Source organism: Cornus florida, unplaced genomic scaffold (assembly GCF_030987335.1).
Source record: "Cornus florida cultivar Cherokee Brave unplaced genomic scaffold, ASM3098733v1 CherokeeBrave_3.0.0_Hap2_Chr01, whole genome shotgun sequence".
NCBI classification, from domain to species: Eukaryota; Viridiplantae; Streptophyta; class Magnoliopsida; order Cornales; family Cornaceae; genus Cornus; species Cornus florida.
In genome coordinates this window covers 46007217-46035207 of record NW_026775571.1, presented here as the reverse complement: position 1 = coordinate 46035207, position 27991 = coordinate 46007217, and the positions used below count along the sequence as shown (strand labels likewise).

The 27991-nt window shown below is 37.2% G+C and overlaps 1 protein-coding gene across 1 annotated transcript; it reads left to right on the top strand.

Annotated features, from left to right (window-relative positions):
- Positions 1–20: 20 nt before the first annotated feature.
- Positions 21–27991, top strand: LOC132295769 (uncharacterized). Its single transcript, XM_059794059.1, has 10 exons — positions 21–201; positions 346–420; positions 7086–7172; positions 14560–14616; positions 16831–16923; positions 18622–18694; positions 18844–18919; positions 19075–19165; positions 19422–19545; positions 27531–27991. Exons 1-9 carry the CDS (start codon positions 151–153, stop codon positions 19539–19541), a joined length of 723 nt encoding a protein of 240 aa, XP_059650042.1. The 5' UTR covers positions 21–150; the 3' UTR covers positions 19542–19545; positions 27531–27991.

The window sequence follows — 27991 nt, the reverse complement described above, 5'->3', positions numbered from 1 at the left end:
CCAACTTTACCAAACATGCTGCGGCCCGGTCCGGCCTAAGCATAAAACATGTAGTAGCAAAAACACGAGGCAAACATGCCCTTTGGTAGTCTATCTCTACATCAAACAATTTGTCAATTTCGTGGGTGTTCTCTCTTTTGAGTAAAAAGGATGGAAGCTAAGCCGTTGGAATCGCCTGCAAGTTTTGTTGATCAACTTGTTGTGAGTTCTGCATGCTCTCTAGTCCTTTTATACGTACAGTATATATATACACACACACACATAGGTACATATGCATATACATATACATATATACACACAAGTAGAAACATATATACACATAACTGATCAATATAAGTGTTTTAGGTTCCAGGGGATGTGGTTCTTGATCTTTCAAGTATGGCCAATCAAACCATTAAGCTGGGAGGCGGTCTCCGTCAGGTTTGTTTTAGGGTTTTAATTCTGCTTCTGTTTTTTGGATCGGTGTTTAATTTCACTTGTATTATATTGGTGATGGGCGGTGGTATCATGTGTTGGTCTGGTATGCAATCATGGCCATGGGTATGAAGAAGGTACGTTGTGGAAAAGCAATGGTTTGCATTGTAGCAATGGATTAGGGATTTCTTGAGCCAATTGTGTGAGATGTTGGTGGATTTTGACTGAGAGTTATAGGGAAACTTTTTCCCTAAGTGAAAGGTTTTCTCATTTTTTAATATCCAAGTTTGCTGTAAATCAATCTCTTGTTGGTTTCTTGACGATGTAGGCTTAATGCTGAACCACGAATTTTTTATGTGGTGTTTGTTTTATTTTTATTATTTTGTAAAAATTTTGTCACTTCCTTTGATTATATCCTTAAAGAAATTCCACATATTATTCCCAATAAAGCCAAATTTTGGGTGTGCCAATATCAATGTAAAATCTATAAACCAATACCAGGGGGGACAAAATGTTTTACCCGCTTCTTTCTCTTAAACTTTAAGCAGCCAAAAAAGTGCCAGAAGCAATGAACTCTGTTAGTGTGTTATTTTCTTACATTACTATTTTCATTTCCTCTTCAAGGGGTATCATTGTTGTTGAGTTCTTTCAATCTTCTAATTAAATAAAAGTGTAGATGGAATTTGATATAGTTTTTGTAATAATAGTTAAAGTAGATTCTAGGGTTAATTACAGTGACAATCCCAGTGGTTTGCCCTATTAACAGCCAGATGAAACTTGACCCCTTTTTGAACAATGACACCCTCTAAGAATGCTAAAGTTAACAATGACACCCCCTGACTGGTTTGACACAATGTAAATTGACCCTGATACCCTTTGACTTTTGAATTGACTTATTTGAATCATAAAATTACCCTTTTGACCTTGACAATTTATAGATACATATATACATATAGTATAGATACACAGACACAAATACATACACATATACACACACTTTCACTAATCAACAATCTAATTTGATTACCATTTGAAATATGAATCAATCTCCAGAAAATCACCAATGTTGCCAAAAATATATACAAATACATAGTTCTTGCAATAAAAAATAATAAATGGGTGTGTATATATAATGTGTGTGTATCAGTGTGAATTAACTTAATTGTGTGTGTATCAGTGTGTATTTGGAATTTTTTTCTTTGTAAATGGGTGTGTGTGTATATATATATATATACAAATACATACGTTTATGTATTTTGTTCTCCAATGAATTTGTCCATGTTAAAGCACAACAATCAATTTCATTGTTGTCAAACATATAGGTGTCTTACCCAGATAATGTTGTGGATAGATTCGGCTAATACAACTATTGGATTGGTAATTGTTTTATGTGTAATAGAATTAATAACTGATAAGAAGCGAAACAATAAACCTCTCCATTCAGCCAGTACATCCACCACTTCGTCGACGAGAGCCAGATGGCGATGGCGGCAGTGGGGGTGAGGAGATGAGGTGGAGACGAGAGATAGAGGAAGAAGAGAGAGGAGAGTGATGGTGGCGGTGGCTGCGACTGCGACGGAGGATGCAGAGGAGAGAGAGAACGGAGAGAGGAAGAAGGGAAAGGGGAGGGATGGTGGTTGGGGTGGCGATGGTGGGTGTAGAGGGGGAAGAGAGGGGCGGCCATTGTTGTCTGTGTTTTAGGTTTTTATTATATTGAGACAAAATGGGTCTCCATGATCAGTGGGGAGATGGAAAGCATGGAATAATTTGGGTTTTTCTGAGATTTATTTGGATTATTTATATAATTATTTTTGTAAGAAAATAATATTAATTGTGTGATGCAAAAGATGTGAATATCTAGTGTTTGTAGCTTGAATTTTTCTCTCCGATTTTTATAACAATACCAATATGAATTCACAGAAGTGGGTTTATGATGGTGCTCCACTGCATGTGGTTGGGAATACATACGTATAAGAATCTGAAGACCCTTGTATTTGCAGAGGTGTGCTAATTCAGTGGATTAGAAGGATTTAGTGGAAGAGAGAAGGAAATGGAATTCAAGATAAAATTATGAATAATAATACATCAGCAACCCCACATGCTCCTCGCCCTCAACGGCTTATTAGGCCTCCCATAGGAAAAATAATCCATTATCTGGAAGATCAAAAAAAGAGAGTGGAATCGGATTCATCTATCCAAGGGTTTTAATGATATGGGCATTTAAGTAATTTATTATGCTTGATATTTTGTATTAAAAATTAATTAAATCATAAGGGGCAATTTAGACATTTCACAACCTTTGTTTAGGCAAAAAGCTGACAGGGGGCGTCATTGTCCAAAAAGAGGCCAAGTTTCATCTGGCTCTCAATACGGCAAATCACAGGGGTTTCATTGTAATTAACCCTAGATTCTATAAAGTGCCTTTTTACGTTTTTATACTAGTAAAGTTAAATTGGTTAGAGATTTGAATTTTTTTTTTTTTTTTTTTTTTTTTTTTTTTTTTCTATTTAATTTCTTTAATTTTCTCTAGTCAATTTTATTTAATTCATTTAATCTATGTACTCTATTGAAGAAGCCAAATTACATAATATAAGGAGGGTCAATTATTTTGGTTAAATTTCTATAAATATCTTTGAAGAAATCCTTATATAAAGTTTAGTTTAATTATTTTTCTTTTTTCTTGATGTGGAAGAAAGCTTATTGTTGGAAATTGTGTCTCAAATTCCTATTCTAATTAGGATTCTATTTTAGAGTTGTATTATATTAGGTAATTTCTTATTTGGCAAGTCTTGGCCTCTATGGTATTGTAATCATTGTCCAACAAGAAATTATGTTTGTGACTCTATAAATAGGTACATATATTGTGGGTTGAGACTTATGAGATTGAGAGAGATGTAGCCTCACGAGGGAGTTGATAGGTAGAGGTAGTATGCGGCTTGGTAGAGTAGGAAAAACACCAGTGACGCTGATAGCGAGGAAATAGGCTCGTGGAGTGTTGGTGTTAATACTCTATTGTTGTAATATCTCTACGAATCATAGTGAAATCTCTTCTCATCAATGGATGTAGGCTGGTTTTGGCTGAACCATGTATATCTTGTGTTTGTGTATGATTGCTTTGTTGGCCTTCTTTGAATCTTTGTGTTTCGCGCGCTTCCGCTGCCCCAACAAATTGGTATCAGAGCTAAAGGTGAAGAAGATCCAGAAAACACAAGAATTGGTTCAAAACTTTGCTTGATTTTAATTCCTCTTTACAATTAAATAAGCATTCAAAAATCAGTATGAACAAGGTTTACAAGGAAACCCTCTTAACTAGGGAAAACCTTGGTTCTTGGCCTCAGCCAATATGAAGTCCACTAATAGCTGTATGTATCTTGTTACACACTCAGCTGTCTCACTCTCTGCACACACCTAAGTACAAGAAGAGACACTAATTTTCACAACCAATACACACACTAGTTCACCACAGTGCACACAAACACTCCCCCTGTCCTAAGCAACCTTGCTTGGACCCAATAAGCTCTCATAGCTCACCACACACACCATTACAGATGTAAATCAGTATAAACAAGTCTTTCCTACAATTGAAATAGGCTAGACAACACAGAACTCCAAGTTACTACCTCAAAACCACAATCTGCTGCAATTAGGGTTTGAGGGGTAAAATGGAAATTTCTTCTCGAGATCAATTCACCAGCACCTTACACAGTCTTCTTTCACTGTAGTACTCATGTTCATAGCTTTAAACAATCAAACATTGCATGAGTATATTACGAAGTTGATTCATAGGACTAAGTTCAGCTCAGCATAGTACACAGATAGGGTTTTCAACACTCAAGTTCAAAGTATACCACAACAAAATTCCACAGCCAACTTTAACAGCCTCGATTCATCAAAATATACTTGCTAGCACTCAAATAAGTCATTAAACAGCAAGTCTTAATCATATTGTACTCAAATCACAGCAATAAACAAGAAAACAACCTTAAGCACAAGTATTAGAGATCAAAATCACTTTCAGCATGTTTCAGTGCAAAACAGTGTACTGAGCAAGTGTAAATAACTTAGTTATACTTGTGACAGCCCTTGGAAATGACCATAGCAGCTTGGAACTCAAAATCACTACTCAATCCAGCCCTTGCACTAGCAAACTTGACAGCAGCATCATCTCAGCACTTTGTACACACACAAGGGTTGATTCAATGAGTTTTTCTTGCATGGATCATCATCAAATAGCAGAGAAAAACTTGGTTTTCATAGGGTGCTCGAGGGTTCTCAGCTGCAGCTCAATATTTGTGTATTCTCAAGGCTGAAACCCTAATGAACCTTATCACAGCATATATATACTACCATTCAGCACACACAAACCCTTTCATAGCTAGAGCATACACCTGCCACCTTCTACCAATCATTGAGAGAGAATAATTTAGATATTTTCAAGGCAATGAACCAATTTAGGCCTGCCACCCTAGCTATTTTGTCTCTATTCTCACCAACTACAAGAAGTTACAGGTTATAGGCTGCAATTGCAATTTTATCCAGACTTAGCCTCCAAGAAATGCAATATTCCTGCATATACTATCTCTCTAGGACCACTGGGATGTGTCACACTCTTGAACACAAATGGAAAGGACCAAAATACCCTTGTAACAATTTATACTCTTCTCAGCCAATAAATAGTCCTGAGACTATATAATTCACAATGTAGGCTCAACCAAGGCTGTTCAGTGCAATGCAGCTATCAAAGCAAACGTATATCCATGGAATACAACTGAGAAAAGACCATAGTACCCTTGTGAGCACCTGTAGCTAAGTTTGAGGTACTTGACCTCCACTGTCACAGTGATTTCGGCCAAAACAAGCTGATACTTTGTAATGCACTATTACAGACCAGTGAATAAAATGTATTACAAAGTAGTAAATGACAATACCACCCCTGGAACTTATTTCAAAACACAATGCAGATAGAGTTCATACTTGAAGCAACTGAAACAATACTTTTTGACATTAAATAGGCAAACATTCCTTAAGGCAGCTTAGGCCAACAACTTTTATTGTAAAATATCAAAAAATTGAAAGGACTAAAATGCCCTTACCCTCACTGCAAATTTCACACTCCCCCTTTCTCTCACTACAAACCCTAATCAATGAAGTTAAGGGGCGGTCAGAGACATGGCATCCTATTAGAGCAGGTAGCGCGCTCACTAATGGCCTTGTACTTCGATGTAATTCATTTCTTTGTCTATGCATTTGCCTAGCTTCCTTTATATAGTCTTAACAAATAGGCTGACTTTTCTAAAGGAAATTGTTAACCTCACCTTATGTCCCTTAACCGCAGCACCTAAAAGTAGAATCACCAAGAGAAAACTCACAATCAGATGGGAAGCTATCGGTCCTGGAGCAAGAACTTCAGGCTTGATCGTGCTGATCCAACGACTTTTAGGGCAGCCAGGGTAAATCCCCTTTGAAGGGGGTCCTCTTGTCATTTAAATGAATGCAGGGAAATGCCCATTTGTGGCGGATTTCAATTAAGTTGACGAAGAAAATGCTCTTTGATTTGTATATATATTGTATATATAAAGAATAATTTTAAAAAATAATTATAATTTGGTTGGTGTACATAATGAGAATTATATATATATAAAGAATAATTTTAAATTGGAGGTGGGTGTACATGATATATATATATATATATATATATATATATATATATATATATATATAAAGAATAATTATAAATTTATATAATAAAGGTGAAAGGGTATTCAAGTCATTTTAACACTTTTTAAAGTCAAGAAATAGTTAGAAGGGTAGTAATGTCATTTTACATACAAAAAGGTATCTGACACACTTGAAAAGTAACTTTTGGACTGTAAGTGAAAAACGGACCAAATGTTTGTAATATGAGTGATAGTTATTTTCGAAAGATATTTCAATGTGACATTTGGCCAAACTTGAGGGGGTGTCAGTGAAATTAGCCCTAAAATAAAAGAATCTGACATTTGGAATGAGACTATGTTAACAATAGAGTCAAGTTGGTTGGAGGAGAAAACAAATATATAAAAGATCGGTTGGGGAGAAGGGTTGAAGTGCATAAGCTTGGAAGGCCCGCAATTGCTCAAATTTAAATTAGCCTTGTGTTGTGCAACAAACACATGAACACTCTTCGGTTTTCTTTCTTAGAAGCCAAATGGAGCATTAGGGCTCCACATATCAGATTTACGAGTTTTGTTTCTGCATGTACTACATTTCCTAGAAGGCATTCTTGTTGGAACATGATTGTTCAAGTATTTATTTTACTGCATTATTAGATACCTAATTATTGTGCTGTCTTCTCTTGCTCGACTCTTTAATGGCTTCATATAATCTCTCTAGCAACAGATTGGCAGCTTTGGTTTTCACAAACTGATGGTTCTTAACTTAATATTTAACTTGATAATAAATTCACTTAAGTTAATACTTAATTCATTAAGTCCTTTATTCAAGCTGCGATCTAAGATGGTGATTTTCATGGCCAGAGCAATTTGAACACGAGATGTATATTTTTTTATTAGTTTATAACCGTTGTCTATCGCGACTCTGTTACATTTTTCATTCCCTTGCTAAATCTTCTCTTTTCCTTTGCCTTAACAAGATGATCACTAACATTCTTCTTGTGTACCTGAATCTTTCAGGACTGTGATTCAATTTCTGTCATGAAGGCTGGGAAGTTGAGGTATTCAAAGCCAAACAAATATTGGATTGAAAGCTCCCAGAAAAGGGTGAGTACATTGCTAATTTTTATCAAGCCGTGAAAAGGATGCTATGCTTTATTTATTTGTTCCCATGCTGCTATTGGAATTATATAATCTGAATGTTGTCTGCCTCATGTCAAGTACATTCTAAGAATTCTTAGTTTTACCTTAGAGTTATGCTTTATATAGTTTTAATCTCAACTTTGGAAAATTAAGACATGCGGAATTTAATTGCTATTCCTCAAATGTGGGTGTTGCTGAACACTATTGTAATGACTAAAGGAAAAGGAAAATGAAGCATGCTTTTTTATATATAAACCAGTCACTATGAAGCGTGCTTTTACATGTATAAGTTAGTTATTTGGAAGCATGTTCAGTCATATCATTGAATTGAACATGTTTCCTGAAGCTGATAGGCCATTGTATATCATGTCATTTATTTGATCTTGATATTTTATAGTTTTGAGGCTGTTCTTCTTGTAAAATATGCTGCAATTGCATTATTGGGATGAAAAAGCATGAGACCTGCTTATAGTTGCTAAGGAATTTGACATGTCAAGCGTTTCAGTTTTAAGCATTCATGCAGCATTGAAGTTACAATGAGATGGATGATAATTTATGCAAAAAAAGAAAAAGAAAAAAAAAAAGGGTTGTAATAAGAAATCTGTCTCAATTAAAAACTTATAGAGTATCATTCAAGAACAATATGAGAAAAAGCCTAGTTTGATGCAAATAAAGATTGCACTAATAAAGAGAAGTGTTATTTGAATTGAAGGTGCTTGATGTAGAACAAGGGAGAAGCCTTAAATAGTTAAGAACTAAAGAGTTCAGAGGCTGAAAGTCCAAAGAACTAGGGCTGAAATTTGGAGGTTCGATATTAGAAATGTAGAAAAACAAAGGAGAAGTGGGTGGAAATTCAAATAAACAGATTGGTAGAAAGAAAGGATTGAAAACAAGAAAAAAGGTATTGGAATCACTCCAACAGGGGGCCTAGGTATCACACCTAGAGAAGGCCTCACTCCCTCAGAATTTGTGTATCACTCACAAAGAAACCTCAAAGGATATTTTTATTCATTCATTGAGTAATCAGAATTACATAGTATCTGACCCTTGGATTACCCTACTATGGAGGTAATCAAAAGTTGACTCTAGCTTAATAAAGTAGCAAATAACTTAATTGATGCAATTTGCCAAAACAATGCAATTTCACCATAATTAATGCAATTACCAAAATAATGCATTTTGACCAAACCCCCTAATTATGCAAGACTCCAAGTGGACCCCCCATCGTCTAGCATGTGCCAAATTAAGGTTTAAGCTCTAGAATCCTCTTTCCCACGCCTTTTATACATTTTAAAAAGCTGCTGCCACTGTTCTCTATCAATTCTCTCCGGCTTGGAAAAACTCGGCTCCGACGAGTTAAAGGGATGAAATTGCTCATAAGTGTGAAAAGAGCAAGAAAATTTCAGCCTTATATTCAACAATTTCCATAAATTGCACCAAAAACAACGCATAAACTTCAGAGCTCGATCAGAAACAATGGTGTTGTGCAACCCATGAAGTTGGACGACAACTTGAAAAAAAGGTTTGGCATTGTGGACAACATTGGAGGTCTTAAAATATAGAAGGAAATGCGCCTTTTTCGAAAAATGGTCCAGAACAATAATTATAGCATTATGTCCTCGACTAGTTCTAGGCAACCCCAGAACAAAATCAGTATCTGACCCATCACCTCTGATACCAACTCCATGGCCAGTACCATATCGAAAATCAAGGCTATCCTTCCACGAATGTATTCGACCAAGAACATAAAGAGCAACCCAGTTGGTTCCATCTAGTTACTGTGCTCCTGAATCGAATAGACAAATGCTGTTAGGATCAAGTCCTAAACATGTTTTCTCCTCTAGTTTATAATGCATAATTGCTGCATTAGGACCAACTAATGAAATAGTAGGAAAACTTAACTCGCTAAAATGCTCGTTTGATGCGCGAGACCCCTCTAGCTTATCACTTACAGGATTAGTTTCTTCTGGCAGTTGGTTTTTCCTGACCTCATCTACCAAGTTGGTGGATGTTTGAACCAGCTTCTGTTGCTTCTTGGCACAAGCATGCTCCCATTTCTTTGCAGTGCCCACTAATATACACCAAGTATCTACTTCAATAGCCGTATCTTTTGGCAGATTCGGAATAGAAGTACTATCTATCCAAACCGCTTTGAATGGTTGTGGATATGGTTTGATGGAAAATTTGAGACGCTTAAACATGGCTGTGGAGACAACATTTGGGCTGCCACTGCCATCAATAATAGGCTTCTGAGCTTGGTTTCCATAATGTTCTTGCATCTGAAAATTAGAGTTTAGCCGTCCATCTTCGTCTTCAACTTCAGGGTCTTCAAGGATTTGGGCTGTTGAAAGTTTGAGCGCTTAACCATGGCTGTGGAGACAACATTTGGGCTGCCACCGCCATCAATAATAGGCTTCTAAGATTGGTTTCCACAATGAAATTGCATCTGAAAATTAGATGTGAGTTGCCCATCTTCGCCATCAACTTTAGGGTCTTCAAGGATTTGCTTTACAACGGAGATGGAGGAGACATTTTCTTCATACTCTTCCAGATGATCAGTGTTGTACGTTTCATCATCAAGCAGGTTCTTATTGTCCTTGCTAGCCATCGTACTCTTTCCTTCAAGATCAGCCATGTTAAAGAAAGATGCAGTTGATCCACCATTTGGCAGCATTGTTGTTGTCAGTGTGCTGCACGTTCCATCACTTGACTTCTTTGGAATATCTCCAACGGCATCATGTGGCTCATGATGATTCACCTCTGAAGTATTTCTTGGAAACTCCAACATGGGATGTAGTGGTGGATCAGCCTTCAAACTGCACCATTATTGAGGGTTTAATAAGAATCCAGTTTGAATGTGGGTCATTGCAGTTGGGAAAGATGTGCATCTTTGTAATTAAATATAAACAGTGCTTCAGATTGTGGTTCTCTGAGTTGCCAAATATTTGCAGATATTTAATGAATTTATAGTAAGATTGGATCATCAAATTGAATTGTAGAAAATTTGGCCTTCAACTTGTTTAATTTAAATTGAAATTCAGGAAAGAACACGGCTTCATAAGAAAAGTTAAACAAATTACAGGAGCAATTGGTTAAAATACAGGGAGAAATTCGCGTCTATTATCAAAAAGAAATTGATAAGTAATTCAGACAGACAAATAGGACTTTGATTGGGCCTCTAGTTACTGTAATTATATAGCTTGAGAAATTCCCTAGATCAACTAAAGCGACAAAAATGTATCTATGCACTCCAAGTAGTTGAGTTATAAATAACTATCTTCTGAGAAGTCATGTCAGATACATAAAAACATGCACACTTCGACGTGTGTCCATATCCTTGTTTGATGTCCTGTAGTTTTGCCGAAGTGTGCCTTTTCCATATATCAACAGAACATATTATTCAGTGGCTTATAGGATCTTCTGTCACATTGGTATCTAATTAATATATATTTCATTCAAAATTAAAGGATATTTTGACCCTGTTTTAGTTTCTTGCAATTATTTGGTTAAACTTAGGTAATATAAGGATGAGTGGATGGGTGGTATTGGGGAGATGCTAAATCGTGACTGACTGTGGACATTGTCTTATTTGATTCATATAGTAAATTGATATCCTGGAATTTTTTTTTTTTTTTTTCTCTTTTGTATGTTGAGCTCCATCCTGGAATTGTTTCTGAATGGAGTTCCTGTTGCAAGCGTTAATTAAGATTCCTTAGAACATAGGATTCATCTGGTGATTTGTGTAAAAAATTGGTGAAATTGAATTGAATTATAAGATTTGTATATGTGGAATGCATGGCCCTTCTTGGTGGTTTTCATTTTCTATAGCGTTCAATTTTAGACGCCTTTTGGTGGAGATAAGTTTTCTGCAATTATCTCATTGGAAAAAATGGACGGTCAAGATTCTTGGAGGCATAGCTTAGCTGTGCTCTTTCAAGTCTTATTTGAGGGTGGAAGATTTGTGAATATGGATGCAAGTATCTTATCTGATTGGCGGGTTGCTGTCAAGAGATTTTTTGACTCATTGTTCAAGTTTGCTTCCCATGGGTTGTCTTCTGCAATATTTTCAAGGTCGGATTTTTGTTTCTTCATATCCTGCCAATGCTTCTTATCGGGTTGTCTTCTTCAATTTTTTCGAAGTTGAATCTTTGTTTCTTTATATTCTACCAAACTCAGAGCCTTTGCTCTTATTTCTCAGTGATTGTTTTATATGTTCTCTTCCCCAATATTTTGCATTATATTCTTTTTTCTTCCCTTTCATCAAATATTCTATATCCTAAAAAATGATTTGAAGCTTGTTAATAGATATCCTTTTAGCAATCTATCTATGGATGTGACTGATAGGTACTTAAACTTATGGTTCTAAAAATAGTCAATTACCCACTGTAGTCCTTGTTAACTGAGGATGCTAGAAGGGTTAGACTGGTAGACTTAAACTTTGGTATTATTTGCAGAAACTGGTTGTCCTTGGAGTTGAACCTCCTTTCTCCAGATTGTAAGCCACTATTTTAACCACCGCACCAAGCAATGGCCCCTTATGGTTCCACAAATGTATGCTCTGCGGAATTTGAAGTCTGATACTCAGTTACTAGGAGGTTTAAGAGGAGGCTTGCAGGATGGAAGATACAATATGTGTCAAAAGGAGGATGCTATGAAGACGGTAGCGGTCAACAACCAAGGCCTTCCTGTCCATCGCAATCCTGAGAAGTCTCAGATAGGTGCAAGCTAGAGGTTGGTCCCCGCACCAATGGTCCTCCCAAAAATGGATATTCCTGCCCCTCCTCACCCTGAATCGAATGTGCTTCGAAAACTCATCCCAACCCTTACGGATGAATTTCCAAAGCCCAACCCTTTTCGGACCCCTCACCTCTAAAGAACACCAACCACCCGTATCTTCTCCAAAGTCCAAACTTCATGCAAATAACCCACCTCTAAAACTTGCTCCTCTCCATCCTAAATTTCCATAGACACTTTCCCAACAGGTCTTTATTGAAAGCAGTGAGCCTCTAAACCCCCAAACTCCCATCTAAATTGGCCTACACACCTAATCCCAATTCACGAGATGGTACTTGAACTCCTCCCCCATCCCCTCCCTAATGCTATGTTTGGTTAGAGGGAAGGATTGAGGAGAGATGGATGAGAGGGCGGATAAAAGGAGTTTTTCGTGTTTGGTTGGAGGGAAAGGAAAAGAGGGAGGAAACAAGGACAGATGCTTCGTCCCTCCTTGCCTTGTATTTTTCTATCCGCCCAAAATTGTGGGCAAGATGAGAGAGAAAGAATGGATAATTACCACAAATATGTAATTTCCATTTTTAACCTTCCGAAAAAATTGAAATGAATATGTAATTTTTATAATTTTATATAATGAGCGTATATTGGTAAAAAGAATATAAAAACTCTTTTTTCCTTCCAACTGAAAAAAAAAAAAAAAAAAAAAAAAAAAAAAAAAAAAAAAAAAGTTACTCCATCCATCATTTCTACTATCCATTACATCCAACCAAACAAAAAGTAAAGGAGGCACCTTCCCTTCCCTAAGGATGCCTCATCCATTCCTTCCCCTCTCCCTTTCATCCATTTTTCCATCCCTCCAACCAAACGGAGCATAAAGGAATTTTTGTTGGGACTTCTCAATCCTCTGCCTCACCGAAGATGGAATCTGGAACAAGGATAGAAAATAAGTAGGCATATTCGATAACGTACTCTTCATTGAAGTAAGCAGCCTCCTTTTGACACCTATTGTATCTTCCATCCTGCAAGCCTCTTAAACCTCTTAGAGCATCTCCAATGGGGTTGCCAATTCAAAATATAACAGGTGGGTTAAAATTGGGCTCTCCAATGGGTTGCTATATGGCCTGCCAAAATTTGCCTTTGCCATTTTTTGTGCAAAATCTAACAAAACAAATAGCAATAGCAATTTGCCTTATTTTGTTACCTGCCGTCTCACTCTCTCTCGCTCTCATCTATCTGCAACGACCGTCTCTCTCTCTCTCATCCATCTGTAACGACCGGCCATTATCGACGGCGATCGGCGCTTAAAGGCAATGAACACCACCTCCTGCTTCTGTTGTTTGATTTTTGTATTTTCTCGTCCCTTACAGACCTTGATTAGCACTTGCAGAGAGAGAGAGAGAGAGAGAGAGGGCAAGTTCTGAGAGTTGAGAACGAGAATAGAGATGGAGGCGATTGGGGAGGCTGAAATGATTCGCCCTAAAAATATATATATATTTAATAATAATATAATCAAATATATATAATATAAATATATATATATATATATAAAATATATATATAAATTTCCGAAAAAGAAAAAAAAAATTAATTCACAAATAGTGGTAAAAAAATTATAAAAAATTTGTTTTTTTGGTCCTTTTTTGACCAGATATTTTAGATATTTGCTTCTTTTTAATTATGTTTAATTTTAGTTTCCTTTTAATGTCTACAACTTGACTTGGAATATGCCTAATATTAATATTACTGATGCAAATATGAATTGTGGGAATGGTAGTTGAAAAAAAATGGTAGTTGTATAAAAAAATAGCATTTTGCATGAAATGCACCATTAGAGCAGAATTGCTATAATGTAACATTTTGACACTGTAGCACCTGTCAAAATATAGATTTGGCATGCGAAAATAGCTTTTACCATTAGAGATGGCCTTAGTAACTGGGTCCCATGCCGCTACTCTCTTCGAAGGCATACCCAATGGAAGGACTATCATATATTTTTAGCATATGTATATATATATATATATGTATATATATATATATATATTCCCAGTTATCTTTTCTTTATATGGATTTACCTGTCTAAAAAATCTTTTTACTGGATTTACTTGCTGCCCCCTATGGTAAAGCTTCAGTGATAACATTTCCTTCTCTTTGTTCTGCATGAAGACACATCCAACTCTAATATGATAAATAAATATGTATATTGCTAAGTTCACAGTTATGTTGTTCTACTAATTTTAATTTGTTTTGCTTAGCCCTATATATATATATATATATTTGTAGGTTTACATTTTATCGTTTTAGTTGTTTTAAGCCTTTTTCTTTTGGTTCTCTTACTTCATGTATTTTATGTATTGCTCATCAATCGTCATTGGTTCCTTTAGCTGTTTATTGTTAATTTTTTCATGATTTTATAGGTCTGCATGCAAGATTGAGTGCATTTTGGGCTTTTTTATATACTGCAGTACGGTTTTACAATAATTTTGTTTTAATTCATTTTATTCAGTAAAAATAATGAATAAGGCTGTTATCTATTCTCTCATTTGTGGCATTAATTAATTCTAATTATATGCTTTCTTTTTTATGGATTAATATTGTAATTTGCTTGAATGTTCTTTTTCAGTACTTGCCTTGTGTTGGGGATACTGTTCTTGGAATCGTGGTAGACACCAAAGCAGATGTAAGTGCTTCCGTGTACTGCAATACTGTAATATAGTTGGTTTAGTGTTATTACTTCTTCAGTATCAGTTTTTGGTAAAACCTTCTTCTGTTTTTAGCTTTAGTTCCACTTTTAACTAATAACTATTTGTTTAGGTTCTTTATTATTATAAATTCGTGATATGTTTCTGGCTAGTGCATTTCTGTAATGCACAATTTGATACTGCTGTTTCATATAATATACTAAAGTAGCATTTATTACATTGATCTGCTGTTTCGTTCTGTATTGCAATAACGTGGGTATGAATTTTGACATTACTCAACAAGCAAAAAGCTCAACATCTCATTTCTGATCTTTTTCCTTGCAAACTTAATCTCAACCTCCAAATTATTTTTGAGTTATCAACTTACAAAAATACCCAAAACATCCTTTCATTTTATTGAGGGAAGAGTCTCAGAGAAGGTGACAATGTTAAGTATCCGAGGTGACAATATTAAGAGGTTGAAGTAAGCATGATAAAAATTTGAACTCTCCTTAGATAGAAAATAGAAATTACATGACTGTTCCTCGTGAAGAAAGACCTTGAATACCATTGTAATTAGGTTTACTTAATCTTACTCAGTATTCTATTTGATTAATAGGATTCTTTGCCATTTTGGTAAAAAAAATTGTATTTAATTCTATTGCAAAGTGTTAATTTGCAAAATGAAAACACCAAAACTAAAGTAAAGGGGTAGGTCATTTATTTTAAAAAAATGTTAAGGTGAAAATGCAGATATGAGTTATCAACTTACAAAAATACCCAAAACATCCTTTCATTTTATTGAGGGAAGAGTCTCAGAGAAGGTGACAATGTTAAGTATCCGAGGTGACAATATTAAGAGGTTGAAGTAAGCATGATAAAAATTTGAACTCTCCTTAGATAGAAAATAGAAATTACATGACTGTTCCTTGTGAAGAAAGACCTTGAATACCATTGTAATTAGGTTTACTTAATCTTACTCAGTATTCTATTTGATTAATAGGATTCTTTGCCATTTTGGTAAAAAAAATTGTATTTAATTCTATTGCAAAGTGTTAATTTGCAAAATGAAAACACCAAAACTAAAGTAAAGGGGTAGGTCATTTATTTTAAAAAAATGTTAAGGTGAAAATGCAGATATAAGTCTCGGTATAACCACTTTGTGCAAAATCAGGGGATAGGTCTATATCTAACCTACCCCTCCTAGCACCCCTAGTTGATTGATAGGGCAACAACCTTTTAAGGTTGCATACAAGCTGCAGCTTTCATCTATGTTTTCTCCTTCCAAGTACCCTACCAAAGTGCAGAACCCTCCGAAGTTTCTGATACAACTTGTTGTCAGGGCTTCGAAGCTGAGTAAAGAAGCCGTCTTCAAAATGAATTTGGATTTAGTGCTTGTAACAAGTCTAGTAATTAGAAAGAGAAGCAGCTATGGTATTAAGAGGAAATTTTTTTATTTTTTGTTTATTTTGATTAGTATCAAGAGAAATTAATTGTGAGATTAACACTGAGCATCTCAAGGCTTATGTATGCATTTGAGGACTTCCTTTTCCATTTTTCCCCTTGTAAAGGTATTGTGAAAAATCATATTACCGAATGCAGTATTGTTTTAACCTTACGTTTGGGAGAGTGGACGCTTCCCTACGTGTACATTTGTGAACATGAGATCTGTAATGTACAGATGTGCTTTCTCTGAAGAAAATAAAAAACTGCAGGGGGAGGAGGTGTCATGTGAGATATAATAATAATAAAACTGCATGCTTCAATTCTCAAGTCTGCAAAGAATATTGGAGATCGCCTACATTACATCTTCATTCTGCATGCCTATCCAAATTTATATCGACAAACATCCAATGCACCTTGAGTGTTGTACAAAGTATCAGACCCAAGCCATGCTCTAAGCAACAGTCGATAGTGGCCTTTTATTATCTCTGTTTGTCTGCATTTGGTAGTTATTTGTACTTTTGAAGAGAAATTGTATAATGATGGGACTTTCACACCCCCGGGCCCCAACCCAAAACTCAAACCCCTTCTTTTTCTTCTTCTACTTCTTGGGGGTGGGGTGGGGGGGTGGTTGCCATGATCTTGTCCCAGCTTCTACTTTATAGTATGTCAATTTATGTTACTGTTAGATGTGAATTTTATATTTTACTACCTAAAAACTAGAGATGCTTGTGTCAACTTCGAAAAATTTCTTGTTTCTTTCATTGCAGAACTTCCTTGTGGATATAAAAGGACCTGCATTGGCATTTCTTCCTGTACTTGCATTTGAAGGAGGAACTAGGAGAAACATTCCTAAATTTGAGGTTCAACCACTACAATTTTAATATATGTTTACTATCGTTTGAATTATGCCATTATGCTATTTTAAGTTTTGTTGACTGCGACTCCTGAGAAGCTGAGTACTTCACTATATTAACTTGTGTTATAGTACCTGAAGATGCTTTCTTAACGGTCGTCCCATCCCAATCTTGTTTTTGTTGTATGATTTTTGTAAACTTTTGACACGATATGTCTGTTATATAGTCTTTATGCTATTTTTAATTTTGTTGACTGCTACTCCAGATATGCTGAGTAATTTGCAATTTTAACTTGTGTCATAGCACCTAAGATGCATTTTTAATGATCGTCTCATCCCAATTTTGTGTTTGTTGTTATCCATGATTGGATTGTAAAACCTACTTCATTTAAAATGATAAATAGCATAATGATTGTTTAATGCTAAATCCTAAAGCAAACATCTAGAAACAAATCGCTTGAAAGCGCAAATCTATTGAAAACAGGGATTCTTCTTGGCCATGGTCTGGAAACAGTACAATCATTCTCCCTTTGTTCAACAAAAAATGTCCTTCAAATTGAAAACATTGGATTGTAGCATCGCTGACAGAAGGGACGAGATGACCAATGCACACCGGAAGGCGGACCAGTTGGCCCAACCCAAGGTCCAACTACGAGCTTTTTAACTGCAACAACTTAAATATACGCTATCGGAGGTGGAATTACCGCGGCTGCTGGCACCCGACTTGCCCTCCAATGGATCCTCGTTAAGGGATTTAGATTGTACTCATTCCAATTACCTTATAATGGTAGAATGTCACAATTATCTAGAGATTATATGCTTATCTACTATCATATCCAAAGAAGCAGTATGCATCTATCATTAGCGGGTGTAAATAATGCAGTTGTTTCACATCCTTCCTTATTCAAAGAAGTTCCCAGCACTTAGATATTTTTTATTAAGTCGAGTGTAAAATTTGCTTATGCTTGTTTGGTGTATCCTATCTTGTTATTACACATCCTTCCTTATTCAAAGAAGTTCCCAGGACTTTGATATTTTTTATTAAGCCGAGTGTAAAATTTGCTTATGCTTGTTTGGTGTATCCTATCTTGTTAATACACATCCTGTGCTTGGCACTTGCTTGTTGACGAGCAATGTATTTTACATTTCTATGTTGGAGGTAGAAAAGACCTAGCCAAATGCAAGAGGCTCCCTTCATTGCGGGTCTTGGGAGGGTCGGATGTACACAACCTTACCTCCATATGTGGGGAGTGTGTCTCCCTTTTTGAACCCATGACCTCTAGGTCACAATGGACAATGGAGAAATCTTACTGTTCTGCCAAGGCCTGCCCTCATTTCTGTGTTGAAGGTGGATGGCTTAAATTTTTATGGGCCACTTTTGCTGTGTCGAGGTGACTATGCTCTCCTATGAGTTCAATGAAACGGCATTAAAACCAATATGACTAAACTACATCTTCTCATCAATCTCTTCTTTAACATTTATTTTCTATTTTGGTATATAATATGATTGAAACACTCATTTCTGGCAGAGCACTTCTTATGGGTAATAGTTTAATCTGTATCTGCGACATCTTATTGTGAATTCTTAATATCTTGTGTTGATTTAGTACATATGTTGTTGCTTCTATTGTTAATAATTTTCGTCATTCATTAATTTGTTCTTTTGAATTTCAAAGCTTCTGTTGGCTTAAGCTTCATCTTGCAGGTAGGTACTTTACTTTATCTTCGGGTTGTCAAGGCAAACACTGGCATGAATCCGGAGCTTTCATGCACTGATGGTTAGTTTATTTGGACTTGTGGTTCCATTGCATCTACCTTGCATACGAAGCCACTTGCCTATTTCCTCATTTGAAAATTGTTGTTGTATCTGAAGGTAGACTTTCACTTGACCTGTAATTTATAAATAAACATTCCTATTGTTTCACAGCCAATGGGAAAGCAGCAGAGTTTGGCCCCCTTAAAGATGGATATATGTTTGAATCATCAACTGGCCTTTCACGGATGTCTGATTCTTTTCCCCTCTTTTTTAATCTATAGAAGTGTTAGAATTTCCACAGTACATATCTGTCCTCTGTTGGATAGCAAATATACTGTATAGAGTGAGTTGAAGTTTGAAAATTCCTTTCAGTTTTAACGAGCTTTTATTTTCAATTTCTAGGCTGTTGAGCTCCCCAGCATGTCCAGCTCTTGAGGCTCTAGGCAAAAAGCTCTCCTTTGAGATTGCAGTTGGTTTAAATGGCCGTGTTTGGGTATGAATTTTTGGGTGCTTATTTGTAGGTTAAAGCGGTTCTTCATTTTGGATGTTTCAATGGAATCACCATGTCCTCATTACTTCTTTAAGGCTTTAAAATCCCTTTCTGGGGCTGAGCCACAAGCTGTCTAGATGTGATTACTCTTGCTAACTTGCTTTTAGTACTATAGTTCGACTTCTCTTAATTCTAAAAAGTGAATTCTTACTGATTCTACTGCTTTCTTAATGTATATATCTTTTTATTGTCTTTGTAGGTAAATGCTGCATCTCCATCTACACCTATCCTTGTATCCAATGCGATCATGAATTCCGAGTCCTTGAGTGGGGTGCAGCAAAAAATTATGGTGGATAAACTGCTCCAGAGAGTCCAGTGATCAAGTTAGTCAAAAAAAATTATGATTTAATCCACATCCTTGGCCATGGTTACAATTTCTTGTGACTTTATCCTTCTGAATCTGAAACTAGTTCCCCCCTCCCTCCTTTCCCCACATAGGAGCTACAAAAAAAACTGCAGAAATCTACAAGTTCTAATTTGTTTCTACTGTTTTTCGGTTTATTGCTTTTGAAGTTTTTGATGTAATCTTTTCATCATATTGCCGATAGGGGTGGGACTTGGGCGGATTGGACAGGCGAAGGGGTTAGCCCATGCCAAACCCAAGGTTCTAATACCTTAGCCCCCGAGAAACCCATCACATCTTAGCCCGCGCCACACCACACGGGTTTTAAGGATTTGGCATTGAGCACTAGAGGCTTTGGAGGAGGGTTATCTTGTGCCGTTTTGGGGAGGAGAGGGGGTTGGTGCTCTCTTGCGGTTAGGACTCCAGGAAGTGTTGGCGTTTGGAAATTCATTTGAAAGGGATGGAATGAATTCTCCAAACATATCAGATTCGAAGCTTAGGGTGGTGGAGGCATTCGTTTTTGAGAGGACCTTTGGTGTGGAGACTACCCTTTAGCTTGTTACTTTCCCAGGCTTTTTAGGATTGTTGTTGATAGGCATGCCTTGGTTGTTGACTACAGTAGAAATATAAAAAGAAGTGAAAGGAGAGAATTGCGTAAAGGCTTGAATGATATGAATTACTCATTCATAGCTTTAGTATTTATAGATAAAATGAGCACATGCTCATATTACAAGAAAGAAAACTAAATCAAATCACAATTTATTCTAAGGCATATTCTATGGCATATTCTATAGCATAGTCAAATATCTGCTATTATGGTAAGTCATTCCATAAATAGTGGCTATCATATATGCTAACATATGCATAGTTAAATCTCTGCTATTATGGTAAGTCATACCATAAATCGTGGTATCATATATGCTAGCATTCTCCCTCAAGTTGGTGCGTGGATATCTGAAATGCCCAACTTGGACAATGCATTCTCAAACACAATCTTGCTGACGCCCTTTCTAAGAATGTCTGCAAGCTGCTGAGAGCTTGTGACAAATGGAGTGCAAATTTGACCAGAGATGATCCTCTCTCGAATGAAGTGACGGTCCACCTCTATATGCTTAGTCCTGTCATGCTGAACGGGATTTGCTGCTATGCTAATGACAGACTTGTTGTCGTAATAGAGTGAGAATGGAAGCAACACTGGAAGGCACAAGTCTGTCATCAAGGTTTTCAGCCATAGCAACTCACCTACCCCAAGAGCCATAGCCCTATACTTTACTTCTGCACTAGATCGAGAGACAACATCCTGCTTCTTATTGCGCCAAGTAACCAAGTTACCACCAATAGTGGTACAATAACCCGAAGTTGACCTCCTATCTGAAATTGATCCTGCATAATCAGCATCTGTCCAAGCCTCAACACGTAAGTGACCATGATTGGCAAACAAAATACCACAGCCTAGACACCTTTTTAAGTAGCGAAGGATCCAAATAGCTGCATCAAGGTGAGGGGCACGTGGAGAGTGCATGAATTGACTCACGACACTCACGGCATAAGCAATGTCAGGTCGAGTCATGGATAAATAGATGAGCTTCCCCACAAGTCGTTGATACTGACCAACATCTGACAACAACTCCCCCTCAGAATCAGTTAACCGATGATTCTGCTCAATCAAAGTATCAGCAGGACGAGCGCCAAGCTGACCAGAAGCAGAAAACTAGTCAAGAACATACTAACGTTGAGAGATGAAAATGCCAGTCTTGGAGCAAGCCACCTCAATGCCCAAGAAGTACCGTAGGGGACCAAGATCCTTAATCTCAAACTGACGGCCAAGATAGCTCTTAACCTCATCAGTTCCTGTAGTATCATCGCCGTTAAGAACAATATCATCGACATACACAATGAGAGCAATTGTCTTACCGTTTGAATGACGTAAAAACAAGGTATGATCAGCTGCACTTTGATGGAAACCAAACTTGAGCATAACAATGCCAAAGCGATCAGACCAAGCTCGAGGAGACTACTTGAGGCCATATAAAGAACGATGAAGACGACAAACCATACCAGAACGAGCAGGAGAACGAAAGCCTGGAGGAGGAACCATGTACACCTCCTCCTGCAAATCACCATTGAGAAAGGCGTTTTTGACATATAACTGAAATAGAGGCCAAGATCGAATTGCAGCAACGGAAAATAATGCACGGATGGTATTCATCTTGGCAACAGGGGCAAAAGTCTCCTGATAATCTATGCCATAAGTCTGAGCATAACCCTTGGCGACCAATCGGGCCTTGTAACGAGCAACTAATCCATCTGGATTATGCTTAACTGTAAACATCCAACGACAACCCACAGCCTTTCGTCCAACAGGACTCGGAACCATGTCCCAAGTCTGATTTTTCTTAAGTGCTTGTAGTTCTTCTGTTATAGCATCACGCCATTGAGGTTGTGCTAGTGCATCTGTAACACTAGGAGGAGTCCTATTAAAGATATAAACAGCAGTAAGAACTGCATCTCCCCAAAATGACTGGGGAACATTCATGCCAATGCAGATTGCTCTGGCTAAGTCAAGGATGTGGCGATTTTTTCTCTCAGAACGACCATTCTATCGAGGAGTTTTAACATTAGCCATCTGATGCTCAATCCCAAATTCTGTACATAACCGTTGTACCTCCCCATAAGTGTACTCTGTACTCCAGTCAGAGCTGAATTTTTTAATGGTACGACCATATTGAGTTTGAACCATTGTCATAAAATTTTTTTAAATGGTGTATACCTCATTTTTGGTTTTCATAAGATAAACCCAAGTAACACGACTATGATCATCAATGAACAACACGAAATATCGAAATCCAAGACTAGAAGTAACTGGGCAAGGAACCCACACATCTGAATAAACAAGATCAAAAGGTGTTAAAGCAGATTTATTAGTGCTAGCAGGATAATTGGAACGAACATGTTTAGCCATATGACATGTATAACAGGATAAATCTGACACTCCCACGTTACAAAATAAGGAAGGAAATAAATGTTTCAAATAACCGAAAGAAATATGTCCTAAACGCACGTGCCAACGCATAAGTTGGGCTTTATTAGATGAAATAATATTAGAAAATGAAGCTGAATGTGCTTGAGGTGACAAAGGAGCATCCAACAGGTATAAACCATCCACTTCACGCCCACTGCCAATCGTCCGTTTCGACACCAGATCCTGAAAAATACAATGAGAGGGAAAGAAAGTTACACTACAATTTAATTGTTTGGTAACGCTACTAACAAAAATAAGATTTGTAGTCAACTTTGAAACATGAATTGTATTTGACAAAGTTAATGAAAGAATAAATGATATGTGACCCTTCCCAGCAATAGAAGATGGAGAGCCATCTGCAAGGCGGACCTTGCGTTGGCCAGAGCAGATACTATAAGATTGGAAGAGTGAGGACATACTAGTCATATTGTCTGAAGCACCAGATTCAATGATCCATGGCGTCGAAGATGTAGATACGCTATGTGCAGACACAATAGTACCTTAGTGGGCATAAGTGGAGGTTGGCTGAGATGATGCCTTCATTTGGTTGAAGAATTGCTTGAACTTGTCCAAATCAGCTTGAGTTAAGGTAACTGTGGCAGAAGATGTAGAGGCAGGGTTGTTAGGAGTTGACAATGAGATTGGTTGTGTAACAGAATGTGCAGAGGATCGAGGCTGTTGTTTCTGTTGCAGTGGGCATCCATTTAGAGCATAATAACGAGATTTGATGTGACCAATTTTTCCGCAATGGTCACATCGTCCGCGTTGCCGTCCCAAAGGAGGACCGGTGGTAGTGCTCTGAACTGACTGTGATGGTGAAGTTCCTGAAAGGTTGGGAATCCAAACTGCCATAACAGAACGATCAACAGAAGCAACACCTAATGGATGAGTCCGGCGGCTCTCATCTGACAACACATAGGAGTATGCATCCTCAAGAGTAAGGAATGAAGATAAGCCCAATAAATGAACACGAGCATATTCAAACTCGTCGTTCAACCTGACAAGAAACTGAAACACTCGATTCTTCTCCACAATTCCTGCATATAAAACCGCATCATCTAGATCCTTCCAAGAGTGAAAGGAATCATAATATGACATCTCCTCCCAATTAGCACGAAGCTTGGCGATGTAACCTGAAACTGTCAAGTCACCCTGAGAAATCCTGGTGATATCTCGCCCCAAGTGGAAAATTCGTGCATTATTCTGCCTCTGAGAATAAGTGCGTTGAATTGAATCCCAAATCTGCTTAGCAGTCTTCATAAACATATAGCCAACAGCTATGTTTGGTCCCAAAGGAGGACTGGTGGTAGTGCTCTGAACTGACTGGGATGGTGAAGTTCCTGTAAGGTTGGGAATCCAAACTGCCATAACAGAACGATCAACAGAAGCAACACCTAATGGATGAGTCCGGCGGCTCTCATCTGACAACACATAGGAGTATGCATCCTCAAGAGTAAGGAATGAAGATAAGCCCAATAAATGAACACGAGCATACTCAAACACGTCGTTCAACCCAACAAGAAACTGAAACACTCGATTCTTCTCCACAATTCCTGCATATAAAACTGCATCATTTGGATCCTTCCAAGAGTGGAAGGAATCATAATATGACCTCCTCCCAAATAGCACGAAGCTTGGCGATGTAACCTGAAACTGTCAAGTCACCCTGAGAAATCCTGGTGATATCTCGCTCCAAGTGGAAAATTCGTGCATTATTCTGCCTCTGAGAATAAGTGCGTTGAATTGAATCCCAAATCTGCTTAGCAGTCTTCATAAACATATAGCCAACAGCTATGTTTGGTTGCGTCGAATTGACTAGCCAAGACTTAACCATAGCGTTATGTGCAAACCACTGTGAATATGCCTTCTTTGGCTCAGCTGGCTCTTTCTCAGAACCAGTAATATAGCCAATCTTGCCTTTACCACCAATGAACATCTTGGCAGACTGATCCCAAATCAAATAGTTGGAACCATCCAACTTCACTGTGGTAATTTGAAGTCCTGAATTTTCTGATGAGTTGGTGGGAAAAATGGCACCACCACCCACAAAATTTGAGCCAAGAGAATTAACAGTCGAGGACCCTGAATTTGCCATAATCTGTCACACGACAATAAAAAAACTCCAAAAATACCACAAATTTTGTTAATAAATCAAAAGGTCTCCTCAGACCATAAACAATAACAGTATCTCCTCAGACCATTCCCGAAAAATCCATATACATACCTTTTTTAAGGAATGCTGCCCGCTTACATATAGCCGGATAGCCTCCTCCTTAATATTCGGAACGTCTTTGTAGACTAATTTTTTTTTTGTCCCAAGCCCTTCTAGGTGTTGGAAACCAACTATCCCAATTTACTCAACCCTAGAAGAGTAGAAAAGAAATTGTAAAACTTAAAAATACCTGTTTTCGATCACAAAATAACAAAACAGAAAAACATGTGTAGGCAACGTCACACGATGTCACAAACAACCTAAGGTAGCTGTCGCACAAGTAGCAAGGCTGCTGAAAGGTGTGGAAAGGTGTTGGCGTTGATACAAAGTAGAAATATAAAAAGAAGAGAAATGAGAGAATTGCGTAAAGGCTTGAATGATATGAATTACTCATTCACAGCTCTAGCATTTATAGATAAAATGAGCACATGCTCATACTACAAGAAAGGAAACTAAATCAAATCAGAACTTATTCTAAAGCATATTTTATAGCATAGTCAAATCTCTGCTATTATGGTAAGCATTCCATTCCATAAATAGTGGCTATCATATATGTTAACATATACATAGTCAAATCTATGCTATTATGGTAAGTCAAACCATAAATCGTGGTATCATATATGCTAACAACTACTATTGGCATGATAGCGGGAGGTTGACTTGGGATGTCCGATTTTCGAGACTGGAGGATTGGGAGTTGGATGATGTCTCTAGAATTTTTTGAGCTCTTATATAGACTGGAGGTTGTCGGCGGAGGTCCAGATTCCCTTGTTTAAGTGCCTTCTTCTTAGGGAAGGTTCGATGTGAGTTAAAGCAGTGTAGCGATCTAAGGCTCCGTTCAAGGTGGCCTTCTTTGCTTGGACAATGGTTTGGGGCAAGATTTTGACCGCTTAATAATCTGAGGAGGAGAAAACTGTTAATTGGTGCTACATGTGCACAAGTGTAATGGAGAGTGAGTTGATCATCTTCTTTTGTATTGTCTAGTGGCTCATAATTGCTGGAGCCTTCTGTTTGGCCTTTTTGGAGTTCAGTGGATTATGCCCAGATCCACGAGAGGCTTGATGGATGCTTGGAGATGGTCTTCTGTGGGATCTCACGCCCATAATTTTTGGAGGGTGGCACCCTAATGTCTTTGGTGGTGTTTGTGGAGGGAGTGGAACCACCCTTTCATTTGATAATAAAAAAAGTCTCCGTTACCAGAGCATCATGAAGAAAAGGAATCTTCGATTGGTGTTCTAAAATCTTTTATTATTAGCTCTTTCTTTTGTTGGGTTTCGAGTAGATATTGTACGTCTTTAGAGGTGATTGTTGATTTTTTGGGTTCCTTGGGTCCTTAGGGTCCCTTACGGCCTTTGTGTAGTTCTTGGGATGCGTTTCCCTTTTGAACGCTTTCTAATACATTTTTACTTAAAAAAATATTCTAATTTTAACTTTATTTTATTTAAATATGTGCAACCTTAAAAATATAAATGTTATAAACTATTCTTAGATTTCAAGTTCTTCTGGTTCCTCGGGTTAGTAAAACTTTTACCCAAATCCCGCCCAAAATAAATTCGAGGTTTAAGTTTAAACTCAGTCCCATCCCATGCCCTCCTTGCCCACTCTTGTAAAATTTTCAGGAGGGAATCAGGTTGCTCAGGTTAGTCCCACCCCAAATTGTCGACATCCTCTTAGTGTTAAGCGTTTTGATTAACCTAAGTTATCTTCCCGATTCATAATTACAGAAAGCATTATTGTTGTCTCTTCTATTCTATAATCAAAATAAGTTTGTCTTCGTTCGATATGTTTCTGAAAGCTGTAGCCTTTTCCATGGCTTTATGCTCCGTTCGGTAGGTAAGAAAAAAATTGGATGGAAGGGAGAGAAGAAGGGATGGATGAGACATACCTAAGTAAGAGATTGTGTCTTCCCATTTTTTTTTTCAGTTGGATAGAAGAGAAGAGAATAAGCTCACAATTTATTATGTTCTTTAGGAGGGAGAGAAAGATAAAATTTTAAATTGTTTTTACCATTATATCCAGTAATATATATAATATTGTAATTTATAGAGGATAATACTGTAATTTAAAACTTGTGTAATTTAGGATGGTATTTAATTTAAAACTTCTATAATAGTTTACTTTTCTTCTTTCCTCTCTTTCGTCCATTTTTGGACGGATGAAAATTTGTAAAGGAGGAGGGATGACACATTCCTCCTATTATCCTTTTTTTCCTTGTATTATCTCTACCGAACAAAGGAAGTTTCTTCCTTCTTATTTTCTTTCCTCCTTTTCTTTCCTTCCAACCGAACAAAACATTAGTGTATTCATCTGTCCAAGGGAGACTGATCCGATCCACTGTTCTCTATTTTTTGATGGTGACCTAGCTTATGGCATTGTGCCACATCATCACTAAAATTGAAGATTGGCTGCTATCCGCTGGATGCACCAGCGGAAAACATAGGACAATGGAGAGATCATGTTTGAGTGCAAGAGCTCACAACCAAAATTCTTTACATAAGATATTTTTAGTTATATATGTGTGTTGGATATTTACGGTAGTTTGGGTTAATCTTTTATCCCAACTCTTTTAAGTTCTGATTTGTCATATTGTTACTGTCTATTACACATTAGATGCAGTATATTTAGATTGCCCTCAGTTTCTAATTGTATGTGTTTTTGTTATTATTATTTTTTTTAATTTTATAGTTTGGACTATGTAATTAATCTTGAACTCTGCCTTGTCACTCGTCAGGAATGGTGGTTAGGGAGGTTCACAAGGTTGTCAAGAAAGATAGTGACTCTGCATTCCAAGAACTTCATGCGAGAGGGATTCTGAGTTTAAATATACTCGGCAGAAAACATAGAAAATGATTCAGTAACCTTGTTGAGAAATTCATGGAAAACAGATCCTCATGACCAGCTTCGGCTACCATGCGTGATCAAGTACATAATGTCTACAGCTTCTGAAGCATCTGGGATTGCTTCCAGTCCTTTAATTGTTTTATATGGTTTTCCTTTTAGTTTGTCGGAACATTCCTTCTCAACAAATACTCCATGCTATAATTTGTGTAGACAGCCCATTTTTACTTGCGTTCGTGGTTTTGCATTTTCTATTCCTAGATATCGCTTTTTAGGGTTTCAGAAAGCGATCTCCAGTTAGATTTTTAAAGAGACCTTTATGAAATGAGAGTCATTTTCATTGCGTATATCAAA

What these genes read in the sequence shown, in the direction of transcription:
- LOC132295769 (XM_059794059.1), top strand. Translation starts at nt 151, where the DNA reads ATGGAAGCTAAGCCGTTGGAATCGCCTGCAAGTTTTGTTGATCAACTT. An exon ending in TGGTAGACACCAAAGCAGAT is followed by an intron (nt 14,617 to 16,830) that starts GTAAGTGCTTCC and finishes CTTTCATTGCAG; the next exon opens with AACTTCCTTGTGGATATAAA. An exon ending in GAAACATTCCTAAATTTGAG is followed by an intron (nt 16,924 to 18,621) that starts GTTCAACCACTA and finishes TTCATCTTGCAG; the next exon opens with GTAGGTACTTTACTTTATCT.